The following is a 23,579-nucleotide window of genomic DNA, read 5'->3' as shown; positions in this document are numbered from 1 at the left end:
CAAATAAGGCAAATCTTTAGAGACATTGTGATTCTGTTGTTAATTGAATGTTGTCCTCATTGTCAATCATAAATTAAAAGGGAAAAGAACTGAAGGAAAAGCATGGGATAGAGATGACAGGTTAAATATTAAATTCAGTCAGAGAAAATAGTTTATTGATTTATGAAAAATTTAAAATAGGGAGATTACATGGAACAATCTGGAGTTAGGGGTTCTTTTTTGACATAGTTGTGCTAGTTACAAAATCTGGTGTCAATTTGAGATTATTAAGAGTGAAGGGGTGTAGTGTAGCATGCCAATCAGGTCACAACTTGATGACCTCATTTGGGGGCATGAAGGAGATAAATAGCTCACTGGAGGGTAGACCCACACTCTCTGTGAATTTTCTTGTTGACAAGCCACATGGAACTATGCTGACCGAGACAGAGCCCTGGAGCTGGAGAAGCCATGGGAGCCCCCTGCCAGTGCTGAGATGCTTCCACTGCCACTGGATCCACAAGACTTTGCACCCACTAGCCTGTGATCTTTCTGTATTAAGCGTCATTGCATGGGTTGTATGAGTTTGAAGAGGAATTTATAGACTGGTATCAGATATATGGGATAATATCAGACTTATGGACTTGATCTGGACTGGTCTGGGATGTTTTCTTTCTTTTTAAAAATCATTTCATTGGGACTCATACAGCTCTTATCACAAAACATACATGCATCCATTGTGTCAAGTACATTTGAACATTTGTTGCCATCTTCATTTTCAAAACATTGGGGTGTTTTCTTAATATCAAGTTGCTCTCTCATGTAACGCTCTTTGTTTCTCTAGTCAACCCAGATTAACGCAGTAGTGACAGACCTGGAAGACTTGATGAGGACTTTTAAGGGCCAGCCCTTGTTTTCACAAGGATGTAAGGAGTTTAACCACTGTTTCCATCCAACCCTCCTCATGTAACTGCCCTTCTCTCCTTGATCTTTGTGGATTTACACTTGATCCCTGTTTGATCAGATCTCTTTTGATGGAGCTGAGGGTCAGTTTATGGCGATTGTAACATCCAACATTAGATAATACAAATTTGTGATTTCTTAGTTATGTCATGCTGTCATGTACTCATCAGGGAAGACCATTATCACATGGTCATATATCAATGAATTTCCAAAATTTGTTTATTGATAAATTAAGATATAAATTTAAAGAGTAGAGTCATTAGCAACATTTGTGTACTTAGCATGGTTCTTTATTCAAGTGGCAGTGAGAATAAACATAACAAATGTAAAAGTATTCTCTAAAATGAATGTGGCTTACAAATACAGGACAAAAACATAAAGAAAATCAAAGGACTGATGAGATTCTTCTAATGACAATGAATTTGAGCATGTGAAGCAGGGGAAAAAGTAGTGTCTGAAGGAAGTCTTTAAATTCTGACAAGAAAGGTGAAAAATCATGCTAGTTAGACTTGAGGTGGTGTCCTGGCAGTACTCTGGTATTTTATCCTCAGCATCAAGGGGTAGTTATTGTGGGTGAATATAATAGTTCCTACTCTGGTGATGACCTCAAGACGCACATCCCAGCATCCTTTTTTTCCTGCTTACCAACCTATTATAGGCCCACTCTTTCTGAGTTGAAGCCTGTTAAATGGTTCAGGAAAATCACAGATTAAAAAGCAGAGATGAAAGCCAGCAGGCAGGGGCAGGACAGTGAATCAAAACAGATGAGACACCCAGCGGTGGCTGCATCTTTCCTTGGGATTTAATTCACCAAGTGGATAGTTTACAGTTAATAATATACACACTGGATGTTTAGACACCCTCATTAGAAAGTTGACTTCCTAAATAGTCACTTTTTTCTTTTAATTAATAAAGGAGAACTCATAAAAACAGCTACTGGGGTCTCCTAGCACTTGATTTAAAAAAAGAGATCGCTTCTTTTGTCCTTTCTCTGGAAAACAAGGATAACAAAGAAATTGGTGGACAGGAAGAGTAAGGGCAAGAGAAAAAAATTTTCCTCTGAGAAGAAGAACTTTTTCAGGAGTTCCATTTTGGGGCAGTTTGTTTCGTGTGCTGAATATCCTGACATTATGGTTGTTGACTTTCAGATACAAAGATGGTAGAAAGGGCGGTACAAAATGAAAACAGTGAGAAAACACTCAAATTGTGGCATCTTTTAAATATGTTTTCTTTCCATCCAGAGAGTAGCCCCCGATTTCCCCCATGTGTCTGGCTCAATTCACTTAACCTTAGAACCTGCTGAGGCAGGAGAAATGCATTTGGATAACCAGTATCAGCCTCTTGGAAGTTGGTTTTTTTTAAAGAAATGTGTTCTTTCTCCTCTGTGAGCAAACTTACTAAAGAGCAAAAAAGCAGATGCCCCAGGGCAGTAGTTTTTGATGATGGGGCTTCCAAGAGATTCTCCTGGAGTTTTTAAAAGTACCCAGACCCGGTCCCCTCCCCCTATTAAACCAAAACCACTGGAGGTAAAGTGCTGACATCAAGATGTTTAAAAAGCTCCTCAGATAACTGTCATTACATGCTGAGAACCAAAGCCTTCCAGATTAAGAAAATTTATGAGCATCACTGTCTGACTTTCAGAGGTATCTGCATCTCATTAGAGGCCAGCAATCCTCCTCTGAAAGGGTGATAGATGATCAAGTCTTGACCTGAAGTAAGAGCCTCACCCTCTAGCTCCACCCTCTTGCTTCCCTCCCTTCTCTGACCTTCACTTCATGTTCCATGTTGGTGGGCCATCACCCCTTCACGCATCATTTGATAATACCATCTCTGCCCTCATCCAGGGATTGAACTAGATCATCTCCGTTCTGAAGGTCCACCCACATGATGGGAAGAGCCATGTGAGCCAAAACTGGCCAATCAAAATAAGAATTCCTTTCTAACCAAAGTGAATGGCTTCGGGCTGCACACATGACTGAGTCCCAGCCAATAAAATGAGATCTATGTGAGACTGCTGAAAGACAGGCACACTGTCTTACTCTCAAGAGGTATCCTCAGTGTGCCTGATCAAGTCCATAAGTCCGATATTAGCCCATATGCCCGATACTAATCTATAAATTTCTCTTCAGACTCACGCCAGACATACAATGACGCTGAATGCAGGAAGATCACAGGCCAGTGGTGGGGGGAAAGTCTTGTGAATCCAGTGGCAGTGGAAACATCTCAACACTGACAGGGGTCACCATGTGACTCCTCCACTCCAGGGCTCTAGCATAGCTCTATGCATCTTGTCAGTAGGAATGTCTCTCAGGGAGTGAGTGTGTCCCTGCCTCCAGTGAGCTTTTTAACTCCTTAGCACCTCCAAATGAGCTGCAACCTGATTGACAGGCTACACTCCACCCCTTCACTCTTAATAGTCTCAAGTTGACAAGAGATTATGTGACCACGACAGAAGCCCAGCTTACCGTGAGATCTATGGACCTGAGAAGAGAAGAAAGTAGGAATCTGGGAGACAAACTTCTCAATTGCTCTTCCCACATAGTAAAAAAAAAATCTCAAGCTACGAAACCACCAAAATCTCATTGCCATCCCATGGAATCCAATTCATAGCAACCCTGGATGATGGAACAGAATGACCCCCCATAGAATTTCTAAGGCTGTAAACCTTGAAAGAAGCTGTCTGCTATACCTTTCCCTCAGGAATGGTTGGTTAGTAACTGAGCACTTAGCTGCAGCACTACCAGGGCTCCTTGGAAGGCATGCTTAGGCTTCAGGATTGACTAGGTTCAGAGTTCCACTTGCCCTTGCCCCTCCCACTAGGATAGCCACTAGATTCCTCTCTTGTTGGAGCTGACTTCAGTTGGCTTTCTTGCTGCTTGAAACCAAATGCCTTGGCTTCCCTTCCTCTCCTCTAAAGAGTCTCTGGAAACCCGCTGTGCAGGCAGCAATGTCCTAGCTGTAGGAGGTTCCTCCTCCATGAGAAGGCCATGGCTGTACAGGGATCGCTGGCACCTGGGAGAGTTCAAAATCAGCATCTGCTCAGGTGGGATTTTGGTTCTGTGATTTCTTGGGGCTCCTGTGCGTGGAATTATACATACAAGTTCCTCAATGGATTATGTACTTCATTTTGGACAGAAGTATCTCTCTGGAGGCCTGGGAAAAGAATCGCTTAAATAGGTTGCTTTGATTTAGTCTCCCCAGATTCAGTGAAAATGAATTCAATCGGGCCAGAAAGTGTGAGCCACTGAAAAGCAGCCAAAGTAGTTACCGAGTCCTCCGGTCCCTTCCCAGTTTCAGATAAAAGCATATACTGAGCACATATTGGCAGCTATCCCATGCCTGGTAGCTGTTAGCTGTTGTGGAGTCAGTTCTGTCTTATAGTAAACCCATGTGATGGAGGAGAAAGAGCTGCCTTCTAGGGTTTGTTTGTTTTTTCCCTTCCTTCCTTCCTTTTTCCTTTTGGATGTTTGCTTTTATTTTATTGACTATGCAAAGGTCTTTGGCTCCATGGAACATAACAAACTATGGATAACACAGTGAATAATGGGGTTTCCAGGATCTTTTATTTTCTTTTTTTTTTTTCGGGATATTTTTTTTAGGTGATCTATTTTATTAGAGTAGACGGATCACACATGGTCCAAGAAAACTCAAATAGCAAACCAAGCATAATCAGATGTTAAGGACTGGTCTTCAAACATCATAGCCAATGATGCCTCGTTTTCCTATGATCTCGCCAATATAAAACCACATCCACACCTCAGTGGCCACTAAACCATTCAGCAGAGCTTCCTTAACTGTGAGCTGTTTGAAGCGACCAGTCTTAGCACTATCGACTACTTTTTTCAGGCTCTGAATAGCTGCAGGGATCTCAGCAGGGGTTGGAGGAACCAGCTCCACCCTGGCATCGTGCCAAAATGTGGCCAGTCGAGGCTTAGTCACAGCAGCGTTTACCATCCCCGGGGCCTTCGCCACCAAGTTACGGAGAAACTGGGCCATGGTTCTAGGAGAGAAAGTCCGAGGCCCAAAACGGCCTCGGGATTTTTTTTTTTACGAGAGCAGATCACCAGGTCTTTGTCCCTTAGAGCTACTGGGCGGTTCAAACAAAGTTTTGTTTCAGTAGACAATTTGTGCAAAGCTTGACTGGTGGGCCCCCTTGCAGTGTGCCATTGATTGAGGACTTACTCGACGCCAGGTATGGTGGGTGCATTCGTCAACACCCTATGGTGCTATTACTGTTATTCTGTCCATTTCACGTTTGTGGAAACCGAGGCACAGAGGGTTGAAATCGTCTGCTTACACTTATAGAGCCACGAGGTTGCAGGGCTGGGATTCCAGCTCGAGAATCTGTATTACAGAATCAGGGGTCTTACGCGGAATGCATTATCCCCACCTCAACTGGGCCACTTTGTCAATCCAGAGCAAATCACACACACACACACACACACACACACACACACACACACGCGCGCGTGCATATATTTACATATTTATAGCAGAAAAGAAGAAAAGGGAAGGTCACAGGATCCAGGATTAGATGACAGTGACCATCAATCTGGTCATGTTCCCAGTTTATATGTATATAGCCTCTCCATGTCTAAGGGAAATATTATTCTCTACCCTGGCAAGTAGTTCTGTAATACAAATTGATGAGATGAGGGGTTGTCTCGGACGTCAAATCGACATGACTATGTCCAGACTAGGTTGTGGTACTTAGGTGCCATTGGATTGGTTCTAATTCACAGTGACAAAATGTACAACAGAATAAAACACTTCCCTGTGCCTGTGCCTGTGCCGTTCTCACACGTGTTATGTTTTAACCTGTTGTTTCAGTCACTGTGTCAGTCCATCTTGTCTTCCTCTTTTTCAACCTACTTTACCGAGTATGATGTCTTTCTCCAGAGACTTGCCTCTCCTGATAACACGCCCAAAGTTTATGAGATAAAGTCTTGCCAACCTTACCTCTAAGAAGCATTCTGGTTGTACTTCACCCAAGACAGATTTGTTTTCTCTTTGGCAGTCCATGGTTCCTTGAATATTTGTTGCCAGCACCATAATTCAAATGCATTGCTTCTTCTGTGGTCTCCCCTATTCAACTTTCCCATTCATATGTTCACATTTCACATGCATATGAAGAGATTGAAAATACTATGGCTTAGGTCAGGCATTCTTAGCCCTTAAATTAATATAATTAATTTTCAACACTTTAAGTTTTTGTGTGACAGATTTATCCAATACAATCCAATATTTGATCTCCTGACTGAGTAGTGGTTGCGGAGCCCAGAAAGACAAAATCCTTGACAACATCAAACTCTTCTGCATTTATCATGATGCTAATTGCTGATCCAATTGTGAGGATTTTGGTCTTCTTGATGTTGAGTTATACTCCATACTCAAGTGTGCAATCCTTGGTCTTCATCAGCAAGTGCTCCAACCCTCCACACTTTCAGCCAACAAGGCTGTGTCATCTGCACGTCCAAGTTCCGTCTGCTTTCAGCCAAGATCCGTCTGACATCGGCAAGGATGCCCTTCGTTCCACGTTCTCTTCTGAATCTGGTTTGAACCTCTGAACCCTTGTTGGATCATCTTCAACAAAATTTTATTTGCATGTGATATAAATAATATTGTTTATAATTTGTGCATCCCACCGAGTCACCTTTATTTGGGGGCATGGGTACAAATATGGACCTCTGCAGTCAATTGGCCAAGAAACTGTCTTTCAAAGTTCCTGGCATAGATGAATGAGAGTGTCCAGTGCTTCATCTGCTTGTTGAAACATTTCCATTTGTTTTCCATCTACTCCAGGGAGGCTTGTTTTTGGCTAATGCTTTCAGTGCAGTTTGAACTTCTTCCTTCGGTACCACTGGTGGTTGTTCAAATGGTGCGTTGATTCTGTCTTCTTTCCATCTTCTTTTGATCCTGTCTGCATCATTCAATACTTTGCCCACAGCATTTTTTAATATGGCAGCTCAAGGCTTGATTTTCCCCTTGTGTTCTTTCAGATTAAGACACATGGAACATCTTCTTCCTTTTTGGTTTTCTAATTCTCAATCTTTGCAAATTTCATTATTATGTTTTACTATGTCTTCTTAAGCTACCCTTGAAGGTTTTTTTCCAGCTCTTTGACTTCGCCATGTCTTTCATTTGCTTTGGCTACTGTACGATTAAGAAGAAGTTTCAGAGTCTCTTCGGACATCCACTTTGATCATTTCTTTCTTTCTTGTTTTTTTTAATGACCTTTTGTTTTATTTATGTTTGATGTTCTCGATGTTCTCCCACAGCTCATAAGGTCTTCTGTCATGTGTGTTCAATGTATCACATCTGTTCTTGAGGCGTTCCTGAAGTTCAAGGGGGTTAAAATCAAGGTTGTATTTTGATTATCATGGACTATTTATTTTCTACAGCTCCAAACTAAGTTTACATATGAGTAATTCTTGATTTGTTCCATAATTAGCCCCTGGCCTGCTTTTAGCTGCTGATATTGAGTTTCTACATCTTCTCTTCTCACAGATCTAATCAGTTTGATTTCTGAGGACATCATCTGCGGAAGTCCACATGGATAGTCACCATTTGTCTTGTTGAAAAAGGGTATTTGGTGTGAACATGAGATCTTCAACTTGGTTTCATATTTTCTTTCTTTTTTTATTAAAAGATCATTTTACTGGGGGCTCTTACAGCTCTTTTAACAATTCATACATTATCAATTGTATCAGATATCCTTGTACATATGTTGCCATCATTATTTTCCAAACATTTACTTTCTATTGAGCCCTTGGTATCGGCTCCTCTTTTTTCCCTCCCTCTCCCCTTCGATAAATTATAAATTATTATTTTTATATCTTTCACCAACCACTGTCTCCCTTCCCCCATGGTTACTGTTATTTGTCTCCCTGGAGTGTGTGTATGTAGTTTTGTGTCATTCATTGTGATCAGTTCCCTCTTCCTCTCCTCTTCTCTTCAGCTTTCCCCTACCTTCCTGGTATCGCTACTCCCATACCTGTTCCTGGATTCCATGTCATGAGCTCTTATTTCTTATCTGTACCTGTGCACATGCTTCGGTCTAGCCGGCAGTGGATGGCAGGACTGGGATTGTGGTAATGGAGGGTGAAGAAGCCTCATGGAACCAGAGGAATATACTGTGTTTCATCAGTGCTATACTGTGCCCTGGTTGGCTGATCCCTTCCTTGTGACTCTTCTGTGAGGGGATGTCCCATTGTCTACAGATGGGTTTTGGGTCTCTGTTCCAACTTCCCTGGTTCTCATCAATAAGGTTTTGTTTGCTTGTTGTTTGCCTCGGGTATTTTGATGCCCGTTACCTGATCCCATCAACACCTCATGATCACAGTCTGGTGTGCATCTTCCATGTGGGCTTGTTTCTTCTCTGCTAGATGGCCACTTGTTTAATTTCAAGCCTTTAAGACCCCAACACTATATCTTTTGATAGCTGGGCACCATCAGCTTTCTTCACCACATTTGCTTATGCAGCCATTTTGCCTTCAGCAATTGTTCTAGGAAGGTGAGCATCACAGAATGCCAGGCTCTTAGAATAAATTGTTCTTGCATTGAGGGAGGGCATGAGCAGAGGTCTGAAGTCCATTCACTACCTCAGTGGCTTTCCATATGAATATATGTACATAGGCCAATACCTCTATTTTATGAATTAATATATTTACATATGTACACACCTATGCTTAAACCTCTATCCATAGCTTTGCTTCCTAGATCTTTCCTTTGTTTATTTTTACTTTCATCCTGCCCCACCATCACTCTTCCCCTTCTTCCACCTCTTAGTGATTCCTCTTAGTTAGATTGCTGTTGCTCCAACACCCCTAGGATCTCTACGTCCTCCTTGTTGCTGATTTTAATTCCCTTGTTATTTTCCTGTCTGCTCACTGCTCCCTTCCCCCACCTTGTTCTCCCCTAAAGCCCCTGTTGGTTGGTCCCATTACTTTCTCCACAAGCTTGAGTTCCATGCCTATCTTATATAAGTAGGCAAACCAACAATAACAGAGACCAAACAAACAGAAAACAGTAGATAGAATAAAAAGAGATAATAATAACTAACAAAAAATGAACCAACCAAACAAAAAAGCATACATAACTCCAGGTCTGTCTGCTGCCCTTTCTCTCCCTGTGACTGTCGCCCCAGTGGTCCTGGGGGAATTTCTGGAGCGGCCCTCCTAGCCTGGAGTCTACTGTGGTTCCTTTCTCTTTATTTCCCTCTTTAGCATTCCAATTGCCAATCAGATCAGTACCTCTTGATTGCATAGTTGATCAATTTCCGACTGCAGACTTGTTAGAATTATTCAACTTCTGTACTAGCTTTAGTGGTTGGTGTGTAAATATGAATAACAGTTGTTTCCACGTGGTACGCTTGTATGTGCATAGTATCCTCTCACAGATAGCATGGTACTGCAAGATACTCATAGATCTTGAAATGTTCTTTTTGGTGAATGGGATGTCATTCCTTTTGTGTCTGTCATTGCTGGCATAGCACGTCATTTGATTTTCTGATTCACAATAGCCCATTCTAGTTCATATCACCTCATTAATGCCCAGAATATGGATCTTTATGTTTTATATTTCATTTTTGACTACTTAAAATTTTCTTAGATTCATACCTTGTACATTCCAAGTTCAGATTATTAATTGAGATTTGCAGCCATTTATTCTCATTTTGAGTTATGCCCCATACAGGAATGAAGTTTCCCCAAGGCTTTATCCATGCAGGTTTTACTCAATCTAAATCATTATGATGACTCCACTTTGAGAAGGCAGCTCTTCCTCAGTCGTATTTTGAATGTCGGCTGATGTGAAAGGCTCATCTTATGGCACTAACCCTGACAATGTTCTGCTTCCATGCATGAGGTTTGCAGTATGTTGCAATGTCTCTATACTACCCGTAAGGGTTTTCAGTTGTAATTCCTCGGAAGTGGATAGACCATTTCTTCTTCATAATCTGTTCTTAGTCTGGAAGCTCTGCTGAAATCTCTTCACGTTGGGTGACGATGCTGGTATTGAAAATACCAGTAGCATAGTTTTCCGTATTACAACAATACACAAGCCACCACTGTGTGACAAACTGACAGACAGGCGGTGGCCAGTTCTACTGGGAGGCTTTATATGTTAGCTGGAGCAAGTCTTTATCTTATGAATATTATATTTCCAGGAACTTTTTGAAGCCCTCTGCTAGAACTTGATCCGTGTGACCAGAAAGGGTACTTCGTTGATAGAATGAAATGGGCTAGCAACACTTTTCTTTTTCACTTTAATATATGTCAAGTTGTTTTCCTGGGCATTTTAAATTTATAACTGAAAGTTTTACATCATAATCAAATTAGTTATATTCCCTCCCCAAATGGGACTTTCCTTACTTACGGGGTGGGGAGGCAATACAGAGTACCTCTTGCCTATTAGAGTGTTCCTCCCCTGACTGTACACTAAATTCAGTTTGCTTAGCGTGTCCCTCTTTGCTCCCAATAACCTAGAAGAACAGAGAATATACACAATCTTTACTTCTTGCCACACCTTGCATTTCCCCCCTTTTTTCTTCTCCTTGGGATGATTGAAAAACAATGCATTTCAATGTGACTATTCTCCCCTGTGCGCAGAGGCCAGCCCTCACATTTCAAAGAAACCTTCTTTGTTCAAGATTTAAGAAAACATTCACTGCACAGCAAACATTGATATGACTTTTAATGGCCATTTACCTGATTAATATCCTTTCATGCTACAAGGCAGCTTGAGACACAGTGCTTTAATGAAAGCCAACAACAAAGCGTGGACCAGGTGTGTTACTAAGAAACAATCTCTTGTGTGATTTAATTAGTCAAAGCATTGCATGGAGCAATTATAAGCAACCTTGCAGAAGTGGCAGCAGCATGGAGCCCTTTGCTCTAAATTGTTTGTTGTTTTTTTTTTTTGAAAGAAAGACATCATGATTTAATAACTGTACATCTCTAGTGAAATAAGAAACCCCCTCTTTAATTGGGAGCAAGAGGGAAAGAAATACCACTCTAATCACAGTTTTTAGATCTCCCACACCCCCTTGTCTCTAATTGGACACCAAAAACCACATACATAAATAACGTTCAACAATGTATAGGCATACTTGAAAAGAATTGTTTCTGTTCTGTTTTCTTAACTTTGCTTCCCTGAGAAACTCGGTTCTATTCATGAGGCCAGTGTTCCAGTTGGTTGCGGACTTCAGAGGAAAACTTAGAATCACCCTACCTGATCTAGCTTCTTGAATGCAGACCATCTGGAATTTCAAGAGTTGCTTTTATTGTACTGTATTGTTCCGTACAAAAGAAATGGAAATTGTGATGGTTTGATGTGGATTTTTCTTTCTATTTTAATCCTTAGGCTTTGATTTAATGATATGTCAAACTACCAGGAAAAGATTGACTGGCATCATGCTTATTGCTTAAGATAAAAGTAGATTTCTTGTGTGATGTGGAAGCTTTGCAATAGATAGGGTCTTATCAGGCAAAGTCTCCCTAACCTAGGTAGGGTCTGTGATTGACTTCTACATTTCAGTTCTCTATACGGCTCTTTGACTTAAGCCAGGAGACAAGCATTCAGGGCAGAAAGGGGAAATAAAGATTTGAGAACCAAAATGGAAATCTCCCTTCTCCCTTTGGCGCGCTGGGGTAATCTATGACCCAAATGTCATCCATCCTAGAGAGCATTTTATCTCGAGAATTTCTGGGAAGTGTTGGGGCAGAATTACTTTAGGGCCTTTCCCTCTGTACAGCCCTCCTAATCTCTAAGGTTGTAGCTAGCTCTCCGATTCTGCATGTTGAGTGGTTGATACGAAGGTCTTGGAAATACTAGACATCAGGGTTATGTGTTTGTTAACCAGGGCTTGCCAGAGCTCGGGTTTTTTTGTAAGGAATGTTTCATTCATTCATTTCTATATTGTCTGTATTGCACTCTAGCAGGAGAGATGAAGCATTTCAACACAGTCTTTTGGCTCACAAAGCCTGAAATAATTACTATCTGGCCCTTTATGAAAAACTTTGCTGACTCCTGGAAATCGTCAGAAATGATTTTTGATGAGTAACCCTTGCTTTTGCAACCCATTAGCTGAGAATGAAGAAGCCCTTCTGATGCCATGATTAAGCACTTGACTAATAACTGAAAAAAATTATGTGGCTTTGAACCTACCCATTATCTCTGAGAGGGAAAGGTTATCCTTGAAGATTAAAGCCTAGGAAACCCCAAAGGGAAGTACTTCTGTGTCACATGAGGTCAATATGAATCTCAACCTACCTGGTGGCACTCAACAAAAATAATAGGAATCCTTCTTCCCTATGCAAGTAGCTCAAGTATGCAAGTAGCTCAAGCTGAGAAGGGAGTTTGAACTGAGGCTGTAACAACAATGCTTTAGTGTACCTCAGCCCACTGAAAGGCCACTTCTAAATTGGGAGTGGGGTTTTGGGTGTATAGTGAGTCTAGCTGGCAGTATTGAAAAAGTATCCTTCGAAAACGAGTTATGGTGTTAATTCTGACTCATAGTGACCCCATGTGTGTCAGAGTAGACATGTACTCCACAGGGTTTTAGTGGTTGAGTTTGCAGAAGTAGATGCCAACCTTTCAATTAGCAGTTGAGAGTGTTCACCATTGGAACTACCTAGGGATTCCAAGTTTCCTTGGTTGTTGAAAAGTTATGGGTTTGTGGAATGAGGCAGCTGGGTCTGCGGATTATAGTCCATGAATGGTTGTTATTGTTAGGTTCCATCTGGTTACGGCTGACTCACAACAATTCTATGCACAATAGAACTAAAATGCTGTCTGGTCCTGTATCGTCCTCACAATGGTTGCTAGATTGGAGTCTGTCAATCCATCTTGGTAAGACCTTATTCTTTTTTTGATAACTCTCTGCTTTACCGAGATGATATCTGTGTTAGCCTGGGTTTTCTAGAGAAACACAACCAATGGCATATGCATATAAAGAAAGAAGTTTATATCAAGAAAGTGGCCCACACAGCCACAAAGTGGGCAAACTCCGTTGACTCAAGTCCACGAGTCAGATACTAAGCCGGAGGCCCTTCCCAACCCACACAGGATGGAAGGCTGGAGGCTTTTGTTTTCTCCCCCACCCCACCACTACCAGTTTTATTGGCACATAGCATGTGTATGTGCCAATACGTATCATAGAACTGATTTTATTTATGTATCATAGAACTCAATAGTTCAATCATTCAAACATATCAAGGGGGAACTGTACAATCACCACCACCATATCCATCCTAGAGCATTTCTTCCCCCATGGTTGATCAGCCCCCAAAGTGAGCTGGTCAATCAGGATCAGCTCTAGTGCTCCCACCTGCCTCCCACCTTTATTATTTACTCCCCTACTCCCCTTCCCCTCCCTATCGCCCATCCCCCTTCCTTCTTGACTCAAATGGCTACCTGGTCCAGGAACCCAGGAAACCAGGAAATGAACCCAGAGGCAGAGAGAAAAGCATGGAAAATAGGACTGACAGATGTAGAGACAGATGTTATGGCAGGTTACTAATAGCTCCCAGAGTCTACAGGTGATATCATAGACACCTGGTCCAAGTCCGGGGAGACCAGACTCAGGATCCAGGCCAGTAGGAACAGGAGGAGAGTTCTTCACAACATCTTTTTTGTAGACTTAAACTAAGCCACACCCTCAAGGAGACATCATCAGTCTCTGTGCCCGAGTGAGAGGTTGCCTTGCTACAGACGGTAGCCTGAAATTGTTTACATTGTGTTAGGTCCAAACCACCGAGGATCTTAGTCAGCCAAGTTGACACAAAGCCTAACCATCAAAATGTCTTTCTTTATGGACTGGTCCTTCTGATAACCTGTCCAAAGTATGTGAGGCAAGTCTTATCATTCGCACTTCCAAATATCATTCTGGTTGTACTTCTTCCCAAACAGATTTGTTTGTTTCTAGCAGCCCACAACACTTTCAAGATCTTGTGCCAACATCATGATTCAAATGCATCAATTCCTTCCTGGTCTTCCTTATTTCCTGTCCATCTTTCATATGCACACAAGGGAATTGAAAATGCCCATGGTTTGGATCAGATGCACGTAAGTCCTCAAAGTGACATCTTTGCTTTTAAGCACTTTCTAAAGAGATATTTTGTAGCAGATGTAAAATATGATTTTTGCTGTGCTTTCATGGGCATTGCTTGTGGATTCAGGTAAAATGAAATAGTTGATAACTTCCATATTCTCTCTGATTATAATGACGGTACTTATTGGTTCAATTGTGATGATTTTTGTTATTGTTATGCCTATGAGTAATCCATACTGAAGACTATAGTCGTTGATCATCCTTAATATGTATCTCGAGTTCTTTTTGCTTTCTGCAAGCAAGATTGTGCCATCTGCAGATGACAGGCTATTAATGAGTCTCCCTCCAACCCTGATGGGACATTGTTTATCATATAATTCAACTTTTCAAATTATTTACTCAGCATACAGATGAAATACATATGGTGGAAATATATAATATATGCTCTTCTTGATTCTAAACCACACAGTATAAAGACTACAGAGTTGTATAGGTGATACATACTGTTTTTGTTTGTATAAAGTGTGGATAGCTTTCCATGGTAAACTGAAATTACTTGGTAGGGCTCTTTTCTGCATAGTATTTTTTACATCCACCAAATGATTGACTGGGATAATGCACATAAGGTGTATAGGACTCTACCTCGGGGTCAGGTATTGTTCTCATTCTGCTGTACCTCAGAAGCAAGATCAGAGAGTCTCAGAACACTAAGCAAGAAGAACCATACGTAGCGCACATCTGAGATCCCTGCACATAGGTGCAGGAGTGGTGTTGGGGGGTTGGGTGCAGTGACACTGGCAGTGGAAGCAGAAGAGACCATGAGGCAAAATAGTGGGCTTTATGGAGCACAGAATGAGTAAAGATGAGGACTTTTAGCCATGCAGAGTGGAGTTTTTGTTTGTTTGATTTTGTTTGGGGCTCTTAGCTCTAAAGGAGCTTTGTAACACTTGCTCAAGCAGGGCAGAGGTTAACACTGTGTGGCTGAGAGATCAAGGGCCAGAGAGAGAGGTGCCTGCTGGCACAATTGAGAAGAGAGGATGTGGACAAAAGAACTGTATCCTTAGCATTTCTTATCTTGACTGTTAGCTCCCTCAATTAACCTCATAATCCTGAATATTTTTTGTGTGTTCTCTGTGGCCATTGGATCTAATTATTGAATCCAGCAGAGATGGAAAGTGCCCTGGAAGAGACAGTTGGTGTCAGAATAGAGTGAAGAAGGTTAGCGGGGGAAGGTATCTCTGACCTCTAACTCATAGAAATCAGCTTTGGGCTGGTGTGAAGTTGGAGTCTCCTTTCTCCTTGTGTAGTCAGAGGAGATCAGATGTGAATTTTCCATTTACTAAGTGTGGAGTTACATAATCTCATCTCAACTTGAAGGTATAAGAGTAAAGGGGTAGAATTTAGCCTGTCAATCAGGTCACAACCTGATGGTACCTCCTGGTGGCCGTGGTCTTCTCTTAAGGAGGATCTTGGGAACTTCCTCTCTCTCTTTCTCCCTCTCTCTCTCTCTCTCTCTCTCCTTCACCTTCCTGTTGACGAGCCACTTTGAGCCACACTGATGGCAGCCCGATCCCTGGAGATGCATCCACTGCCATTGGTTCTACAGGATTTTACACCCACTGGCCTGAGGTCTTCGTGATTTCTGCATCATTGCATGCGGCTGTGTGAGTCTGAAGAGGGATTGATGGACTAGTATTGTACTTATGGAACAGTATTGGATTTATGGACTTGATCTGGATTGGGCTGGGATGTTTGATATATAATTATGTCTTGATATGAAGCTCTCTCTTACACATATATGAGTGTCCCTGGATTGGTTTCTCTAGTCAACCAGTCTAACACAGTAAGAAATTCATAAATTAAGTTTCTTTAAAGTATTTGAATAATAAGGTAAGACTGGGATTGATATTTCAGTTACCTAACAAGGGTTCAGTGTGGGCACTGACCAGTCCGAGGGATGACAGCAATCAGCAACAAGTCCAGTCGAATGGTCGGTCCCAGTGCAGGCTGGTCTTTGTGAATGACTTATGGGCCCACATGCCCTCACCTCCATTCCATCCTGTTCTCTTTCCAACTGATCTTACTCTATCATTTCCCAGGACATATTATACATATTTATGGACGCATGTAGTGAATTTTGAGTACTTTGTGGATAATCTCTATATTAATGATTATTGCTGTGTGCTTTGAGTCAATTCCAACTTATATTGACCTAATAGTAGAGTTGAATAGGATTTCCAAAGCTGTGATCTTTTCAGAGGCAGACTGCTACATATTTTTCCAGCAGAGAAGCTGGTGTCTTGAAGTGCCCCCTTTTGGTTAGCAACGGGCACTTAATCACTATCCTACCGGAGATTGTATAATGATATCATATTATAGTGGGTTTCTAAAACTTGTTTCGTTTAGTAATTCTTTTCATATCAATACCGACTGTGTTAGTCTTGGTACTTTAGAGAAACAAATCCACAGAAACTCAAGTATAAGAGAGAGTTTTATATAAAGGGTAAGTGCACATGAAGAAAACATCCCAACCCAGTGCTGCCCAAGCCCATAAGTCCAACACTAACCCATTAACCCATATGTCCAACACCAATCCACAAAGTCCTCCTCCATATCACAAAACACACACAATTTTGCCAACTGCAGGAGGAAAACCAAATCAGTGAATGTGTAAGCATCTCAGTGCTGGCAGGGGTATCCACAGAGCTGCTCTAGCACCCAGGGCTGCATCGGGGTAGGTCCATGTGGCTTCTCCTCAGGGATGTCTTGCAGGAAGTGAGCCTTGCCAGCTAAAGCAGGAACTGGCTAAGGCAGTCGCTCCCTGGTTCAACCATCAGAAAGCAAGAGACCCGAGAATTTGAAAGGTGAGGCTACTGAGCCATTTATATCTCCACCCTTCAATTAACCCCACATGTCTTTATCGGCCAGGTTGGCACAATAAACTAACTCACCAACAGATACACTTATTTATTTAGCTGCACTCTGCAATGCAATCTCTCTCCCTCTCATCAAGTTGAAGCCGACTCATAGGGACACCGTCTTGTAGGTTTCTAAGCTTGTAACTGTTGATGGGAGAGGAAAGCCCAGTCTTTCTCCCATGAAGTGCCTGGTGGTTTTGAACTGCCTCCGGTGACTACAGGTGTTCCTAAATATCTATAACTTAACCAAACTCAGTGCCAGTGAGTCAATGTTGACTCTCAGTGACCATCTGGGACAGGGTAGAGCTGCCTCCTTTGAGTTTCTGAGACTGCAATTGTTTATGGGAGTAGAAAGTGTTTCTCCCAGGAAGTGGTTGGTGATTTCAAATTGCCGACCTTGTGCTTAGCACCCCAATGAGTAACCACTAGTCCAACAGAGCTTTTGGTAAAAATTGCTAAGATGTTGTCATGAGTACAATATTAGTTTACATAAAATTCAGGATCTATATTTTTGGAAGCAAAAATATAGCATCAATCATGGAGTGTTGAAAAATAATCCCTGTTCAATAAATATACAGAAAACCAAGAAGATATGTATATTCACAAATTCACCTGCTTGGGCATAAAAGAGTTTTTGGAAGAATCCCTAAAAACCAACCAACCAAACAAACAAAACTCATAAAACTCAGAAATTTAAGGAATAATGTAGGATACAGGGATGAGCAGGAAAGAATTCTTTGACAGATTTAGAATTTTTGAATCATTCAATGATATTGGCTATTTAAAAGAATAATAATAGCAAAAGGAGAGCAAGTGTCTTTGTGGTTGACATTGGGACTCACTGGGCAGGCACGTGCCCTCTAACAAGTGTTCTTACACCAGACCCACTAACTGAGCACTTAAATTACGATCAACTACCTCTGGGGAGGTCTGGGGCTTCCTTGAAATAGATGGCAGCCTGAAAACGTTTTCTTGAAAAAAGAAAAACCAACAACAACAAAAACATAAAATACAAATCCACTAAATTAAAATCATTTGATCGCAATTTAAACAACTAATCCCCAGAGGGACTTAGCAGAGCAAACAGCAGCTGCTGCTCCTTGGTACCCGCCCCTTCCCATCCTGTGTTTGACCTGTGGGTTTCAGGGGTCATCTGCTCAAATCCACCCCCTAATCCTCCTGGCCTTTGAGTGGCAGACGCTGGAGGAGCAGCTGTTTCTGAGAGGCAGTGGGCCCAGGTGCTGCAGCGCGGACCCCAGGCCGCCAAAGGAACAGGAAGAAGCTTTGTCTCTTTCATCACTTTTTGGGTCTAGACCCGATAAGGATGTTCTGCCCACCACTGGAAGAAGAATATTTTTAATATTCTCATCAAATTTGAACATGACCATCCATACCAGCAACTAGGTACTATTGTTTTTACCTAATACTAACAGACATTTATTGAATACTTTCAGTGGGTCCGTTCATTTGCTAAGAGTGGATTCTTACAGTTAATTGGCCTTATTCCTATTTCCAGAAGGAGCTGTGGTGGCATAGTGGCTTACAAGTTGGGCTAGCAACTGCAGCTTTGGGGTTAGCAGTTTGAAACAACCAGCAATCTGTGGGAGAAGGCAGAGACTTTCTAGTGCCAGAAAGAGTTACTGTCACAGAAACCATCGGGGGCAGTTCTGCCCCATCTTACAGGGTCACTAGGAGTCAGAGCAGACTCGATGTCAGTGAGATTCTCATTTTGCAAAGGAAGAAGCAGCTCAAAGTGGTAAGAAAAGTTGATGCCTAGAGACTAGGGGTCGTTTGGAAATGAACTCCAGAACCAGTGTTATTAACCCCCAAAGGCTGACCCTCATATTTAGATGCCAGAACGAACACCACTGTTGACCGTGAGAGTGTGGTGTCCTAGAAATCCTGCATTGAGAGCTTCCAAGGTGGTTTGCAACCTCTGAAGTGATTGACTTAGACTCTGTAGTAAATATGCCATCAAAGCCAAGATGTATAGACTGCGCCTTGTTTCTTCGGGGAATAAAAAAAAAGATCAAAGCAAAACAAAACACCTTATGATCCTCACTCTTAGTGATGCTAGAGGACAGAGCAGAGCTGTCTCAGCCTGTCATGTCGCCTTTTAGAAAGCAGACTTCCACATCATTTTCCTGAAGGGCAGCTGAGGGGACTGAACGGTTGACCTGTCGGCTAGCAGTTAAGTGCTTACTCATTGGCATCTTCCAAGCACCTATGAAAAAGAGAATGAAATATAAAAATAATCAGTATGAATTGAACATGTTCCTCACTCACCTTTCTCCTAAAGAGAGGCTGGTGGGTTTGAACTGCTGACTCACCAAGGGCTCCTGTCAATTCTACATATATTCTACATAGAATTGTTTTTGTATTGGTCATATATACACATATGTTAAAATAAACATGGGTTTATATTCTGCCTCTACCTCTAGTGCAGCTACTCCCTCCTGCTTATATGCAAATCCATTTCTCAGGAAATGAGAAACCTGGCTTCCATTAGGTACCATTTATTTACTTATTTGTTCTATTCTAGTACATATTACCCTGGGTGGAGAAGTTGGTTAACATGCCGCTACATCTGGAAAGCTGAATGCTCAAATCTGGTTAGAGGAACCTCAGAAGAAAGGCCTGCTGGTCTACTTCTGTAACATCAGCCATTGAAAATCCAATGGAGCACAGTTCAATTCTGACTCACATGGGTCTGGCCTGAGTGTTGGCTTGATGGGGGCTGACAAAAAACTTCAGTATTGTTAGCCTATGCTCTTGTGAGAAACACATGGCCAGCTTGAGTGTCATCTTCGTATACAATTATTTTTGTCTTTAGTTTTACATTTTGCAGTGGAAACATAATTTTCCATAGTTACTTCGATCCGCACTGTTGTCTTCTAAGGCGTGAAGAGGTCCAACTGCTAAGCAAGGACCTTGTGGGAAACCTTGGCGCTGTTCTCGGTATTTTCTGTTCTCCTTCTCTGAGAACATTGGTGGTTTGAATCTCCTTGCCCTTCAGAGGTTCGGGAAAAGCATGTGACTTACTTTGCTCATTAGAAAGTGAATGAAGGTCATATGTGCTGCTTGCAGGAAGCAGAATTTGATCACGAATTGTAACATTCCCTATCTTCCTCTTCCCTGTGTGGAAATGGTGGAGGCATAAATGTATAGAAAAGTAGGCATTGCCTCATAACATGGAAGAGAGCAGTTTGAGAGCCATCAAGACACAATTGCCTTTGCATGAGAATTAAAAATTAAAAATCCCTGAGATTTTGGAGTTATTTGTTACAACATCATGACTGTCATGTGGCCTGATACATAAATAAACATCATAAGTAAGAGCAAAAAAATAGAGAAAGAAAGAAGTTGCCGCGTATCCTATGGGAAAACTAGTACCATATAGATACATGCTATAAATAGCAGTTCTTCATTTTCACAAATTCATTTGGAGATCTGATTTAAAATCCGCTATCTCCCTTCACCCCTGAATTCATATAATCACAGATACGCAACAGTTTGCATTCAGTTTACACTTGGAGCCTGGACACCCTGAAGCCAATCTAGACCATATGGCTTACCAAAGGGGGCAACCACTCTTCCTTCCCAGACAGCAGCCAGATGGGAAAGGGGGTTTGGGCCTTTGCTACTACGTTTCAGGTTGATCTCTGCATTGAGGCAGTGGGGGAAAACCCTCTGGAGAGATGCCAGTCTCCTTGAAGATAAAAGAGAATGGGGGCGAAATTCAAGAGGAGATGATGCCACGTTTCTAAAGCCAGGCAAGAAGTGACAGCGGCAGTCTCAAAATCAGAGCTATCTTTCTCCAGATCTCTGTTGACCCCATGCACTCTCTTCAAGGAAGGAGGAAGGGAGGAAGGGAATCTATTCATCCCTCTATGTGATAAGCATTACTTTCCAGACCTTGGAAGTGGTTACAAACTCAAATATTCTCCATTACCACCAGGTACAAGCAGGGTACAGTATTCCAGGGATGGCAATCCTGCACTGCAATTCCCTTTGGTGAACTGGAGAGTGTGGTCCATTTCAGGTGGGAGGCTCTTATTGGTCATCCACATGCCCATGTGGGAACATGAATTCACTGTTCCATACTTCAGTTTTCAAGGAAATATGAAAAATATGAGTTTTTGTGAAATTTTGTGATTAAAAATAAAGAGACAAAACTTGCAGGACCACCCACTATCTACATCTGGGGAGCTTGGGTGTTGACTGAGGGTCCTAGGGAAGGGTTGTCCAAAAGAAAATATTCCTGATTCTAATTCATACCTAGGTGCATGGAAGACTGTAGGAGCCTTCATTAGGTCCTATTCTCTATATAGTTCTCCAATTCGCTGTCTCTGCTTTGAAAGCAGCTTATTTTCTATGTTCCCAACAGGACGTTCTGTAAGGTGGTGTGAACAGCTTGCAAAGCACACCCAGTTCAAAGGCATCCTTTCATCTGGGTGTGAAGCCCTGGTTTCCCTAGGGCTGGCATTCAGGTTCACATGGGGTGAAGGAGGCACCGGTGGCTATCCTGAGTCCTAACTGATGGGCACTTCTAAGCAGATGCTATTTTATCTGCTGTTTTCATAAACTATAGAATTATCTGATTTTTCCCCAGACAGTTCTGATAATATAATCACATGATGCTTGTCAAGTGAAAGGATGGAATAAAAACAAAAGCAAGGTAAAATTACACATCACGAGCACTTTCTATATTACGCACATAATCTCAGTAATTTGTAGAGGGAGTGTATGTCTAAGCTATCATTAGAGGCATTAATATATTTCCTAGGATAGCTTCACACATCAGTTATTTCATGAGCCATTTCTGGTTGTAGTTTTCTGTTTTAATTTCTTCTGTTGAGTTGTACAGATTATCAAACAGCAATAACAACAAAAATGGTTGGGTGAAAAGGCCTTTTGGCTTTTCCCACCAAGGCAGTAAGCTTGTATTCTCCCTGCTAGGCCTCTGAGCTATGTAACCAAACCAAGCTTTCAGGGTAAATGGTAAACTCCGAAGCACACTCTGCCCCATGGAAAAGAAGAAGGGATTCATTGGGCCAAAGGGTATAATTTTGGTTGCAGATTCACTCCATGGCCTTGTTAGGCCCCAAGACTCTACTGGAGGCAGCAAGTATCCACTGGCTTCTGATGGTTGGGCATGATAGGCCACACAAAGCACACACTGAGCAGAGATGGGCCCAATGGCTTGGAAATGATCCAGGCATTCCAAGAATGCACAAGCCGTACATGCTGTCTCCACGCAGCGCACACCATGGACTCACAGAGAAGCAATGGAAAGAGCTAATGCTCCTTTTCTAAAGAATCTTTTCTAGGATGTTAATAGGAAGGCTTATGGGTAAAGTTTGCCCCCTCCCCCGCCTCCCCCTCTTTCTCCTCCCTTTTGCTATGGTTTTCCTTTGCTGCTATCAGGTTCTTCCATGGCCATTCGAATACTTCTTTGTCCCTCCCCCCTCGGGAGTTATTCTGAGTTGCGACATGCCTCAAGGGGGCCAGGCTCCAAAAAGGAAAAAGAAAACACACAATAAAACAAAAAAACAACCTATTTAGAAATCTAACGATCCTTGTTAATCTCTGATTTGTTGTTGTTGTTTCATGGCCTTGTACTTAATTAGGAGGAGAGTTGGTTTGTGCAGTTTCTGCTTTACCGCGAACCTAAAGGGTGATGATTTAAACCCATTCCAAGACACTGTGAAGGAAAGGCCTGGCCGTCTGCTTCTGCAATGGACAACAGAACCACCCAAATGAAAACACAGCTCCACACCGAGAAGAATGTAACCAACATCACTGGAAAGAGTGTGCAGGAATTGTTGAATGGGAACATAATCTGTTGTGTAAACATTCACTGAAAACGTACAATGCATAATGCTTTTTTTAAAGGAAAGAGAGGAAAAAAACCTTTTGGAGAAATTCTATTTTGAAACACAAGGAGTCAGTGTGAGTCAGAATTGGCTTATATTAGAAAAAAGGCAGCTCTGAAATAAATGATATCTCTTCTGCCTTGAAAGAAATAACAAACAAACAACCAAATATGTGAAAACACACAAAGGAAACGAGCAAACTAGGCCTAAAGTAAACGGAATAAAGGAAATAAGAGAAGAATAAATATAGATAGCAATTCAAAAGTTGAATATTTGGAAACATTAAAAAATTGATTAACTACAGGGGGGAAACTGAGGAAATGATATCAGGGGCTCAGGTAGAAAGAGAATGCTTTGAAAATGATGAGGGCAACATGTACAAATGTGCTTGTCACAAGGGATGAATGTATGGATTGTGATACGAGATGTAAGAGCCCCCAATGAAAGTATTAAAAAATGGATTAACTCCTTTCAAGACTGATCAAAGAAGAAAGAAAACATTAATAGCAACACGATGAATCCAAAAGTGTCATCAACACATATCTTTTTGCCACCAAATTGGATAAAACAAATGTGAAAATTTAAAAAACATACAACTTACCCAAAATGATAAAAGTAGAGTAAAAAATGCCGCTGACAAACCAGCAAACTCACTGTCATCGAGTCCATTCTGACTTACAGTGACCCTATAGGACAGAGTACAGGAGCCCTGGTGATGTAGTGGTTTTGAGTTGGGCTGGAATTTTATGGTCAGCAGTTCAAAACAACCAGCAACCTCGAGGAAGGAAGACTAGG

The 23,579-nt window shown here is 41.8% G+C and overlaps 1 protein-coding gene across 1 annotated transcript; it reads right to left on the bottom strand.

Moving 5' to 3' along the window:
• Positions 1 to 4,614: 4,614 nt before the first annotated feature.
• LOC101659834 (ATP synthase subunit g, mitochondrial-like) lies at positions 4,615 to 4,965 on the bottom strand. The gene has a single exon (XM_045293945.1). It carries the CDS (start codon positions 4,933 to 4,935, stop codon positions 4,630 to 4,632), a length of 306 nt encoding a protein of 101 aa, XP_045149880.1. The 5' UTR covers positions 4,936 to 4,965; the 3' UTR covers positions 4,615 to 4,629.
• Positions 4,966 to 23,579: the final 18,614 nt, after the last annotated feature.

Source organism: Echinops telfairi, unplaced genomic scaffold (genome assembly GCF_000313985.2).
Source record: "Echinops telfairi isolate 266 unplaced genomic scaffold, ASM31398v2 ScPeMD7_2291;HRSCAF=2852, whole genome shotgun sequence".
Taxonomy (NCBI): domain Eukaryota; kingdom Metazoa; phylum Chordata; class Mammalia; order Afrosoricida; family Tenrecidae; genus Echinops; species Echinops telfairi.
The sequence above is the reverse complement of the archived record's forward strand: the minus strand, read 5'-3'. Positions and strand labels throughout refer to the sequence as shown.